This window comes from Bison bison, unplaced genomic scaffold, assembly GCF_000754665.1.
Source record: "Bison bison bison isolate TAMUID 2011002044 unplaced genomic scaffold, Bison_UMD1.0 scf7180017864461, whole genome shotgun sequence".
Lineage (NCBI taxonomy): Eukaryota > Metazoa > Chordata > Mammalia > Artiodactyla > Bovidae > Bison > Bison bison.
Window position 1 is genome coordinate 2,654,160 of NW_011495023.1, and position 1,033 is coordinate 2,655,192.

General features: G+C 30.8%; 1 protein-coding gene across 1 annotated transcript in view; it reads right to left on the bottom strand.

Annotated features, from left to right (window-relative positions):
• Positions 1–1,033, bottom strand: part of LOC105003087 (coiled-coil domain-containing protein 7-like) — a 52,557-nt gene that overhangs the window by 1,371 nt on the left and 50,153 nt on the right. The window contains exon 16 of the mRNA XM_010860056.1: positions 96–317. Within this exon, the coding sequence (XP_010858358.1) occupies positions 96–317 (222 nt within the window). The remainder of the gene's footprint in view (positions 1–95; positions 318–1,033) is intronic.

Consider the following 1,033-nt stretch of genomic DNA (forward strand, 5'->3'; position numbering starts at 1 on the left):
ATAGAAAAATTTTAAAAATACAAATAAAGCTAATATTATAAAAGGGTAAATTTCTTACTGCACATATTACTGTTTCTATTTTGGTTATTTCTTACCTGTGGATATGTAATTTTATCATTTGTTTTTTGTCCACCTGAATCTCCCACTACTGCTTTTCTTGTTTCATTTTCCAATAGTATATATTTTGAATCTTCACCTTTAACTTTTAATTTACCAGTACCCATTTCTGTGGTTGTCTTGGTCTTTGCCTCACTTTTAAGAAACTCCTTTTCTTGATTTAGGAAATAGGCAAGTTGCTGCTTAGCTCTTTCAGCTTCCTGTTTTTAAAAGAGTAACTGTCAAGTATCATTTCTGTGACATTTTCCTGCCAATATTATAATTTTCAGGAATCTTCATATATTCATGCCCATACTAATTCTCAATTTTATTTTTACAGAGTAAAAGAAAGCTAAATTAAACCATTGGTATAATACATAGTTTAACAGATCCATAATTAAAATTAAAAACTATGAAGAAATCTCTTCTACTTAAACAGCTATTTTTATACCCAAGAGGTTCTCCTGCCCAGTTTTTTAAGGTTCTAGTTATAATATAGGCACAATAAAAGTTAATAAAATGCATACATTATAGAAGGTGATAGAATGTACCCAAGATAATTAAGACCTATAATATCAAATAGTAAATGTGAAAAATAATTTATTTCTTCTAGAATTAAATCTTTCTTTAAAAGTCACTTTTAATAAATTTTAGTTTCATAAAATTAAGTTACTTGTATAAAAGAACACATAAATCAATAAAAAAAGTTCACAATCTCCCTACAAACAGAAAATGTACTGTTGACATATATACTTTTAAATTATTTCTAAATATGCTAGTGCTGATGCTGCTGCTAAGTCACTGCTAAGTTGTGTCTGACTCTGTGCGACCCCACAGACGGCAGCCCACCAGGTTCCCCCGTCCCTGCGACTCTCCAGGCAAGAACACTGGAGTGGGTTGCCATTTCCTTCTCCAATGCATGAAAGTGAAAAGTCAA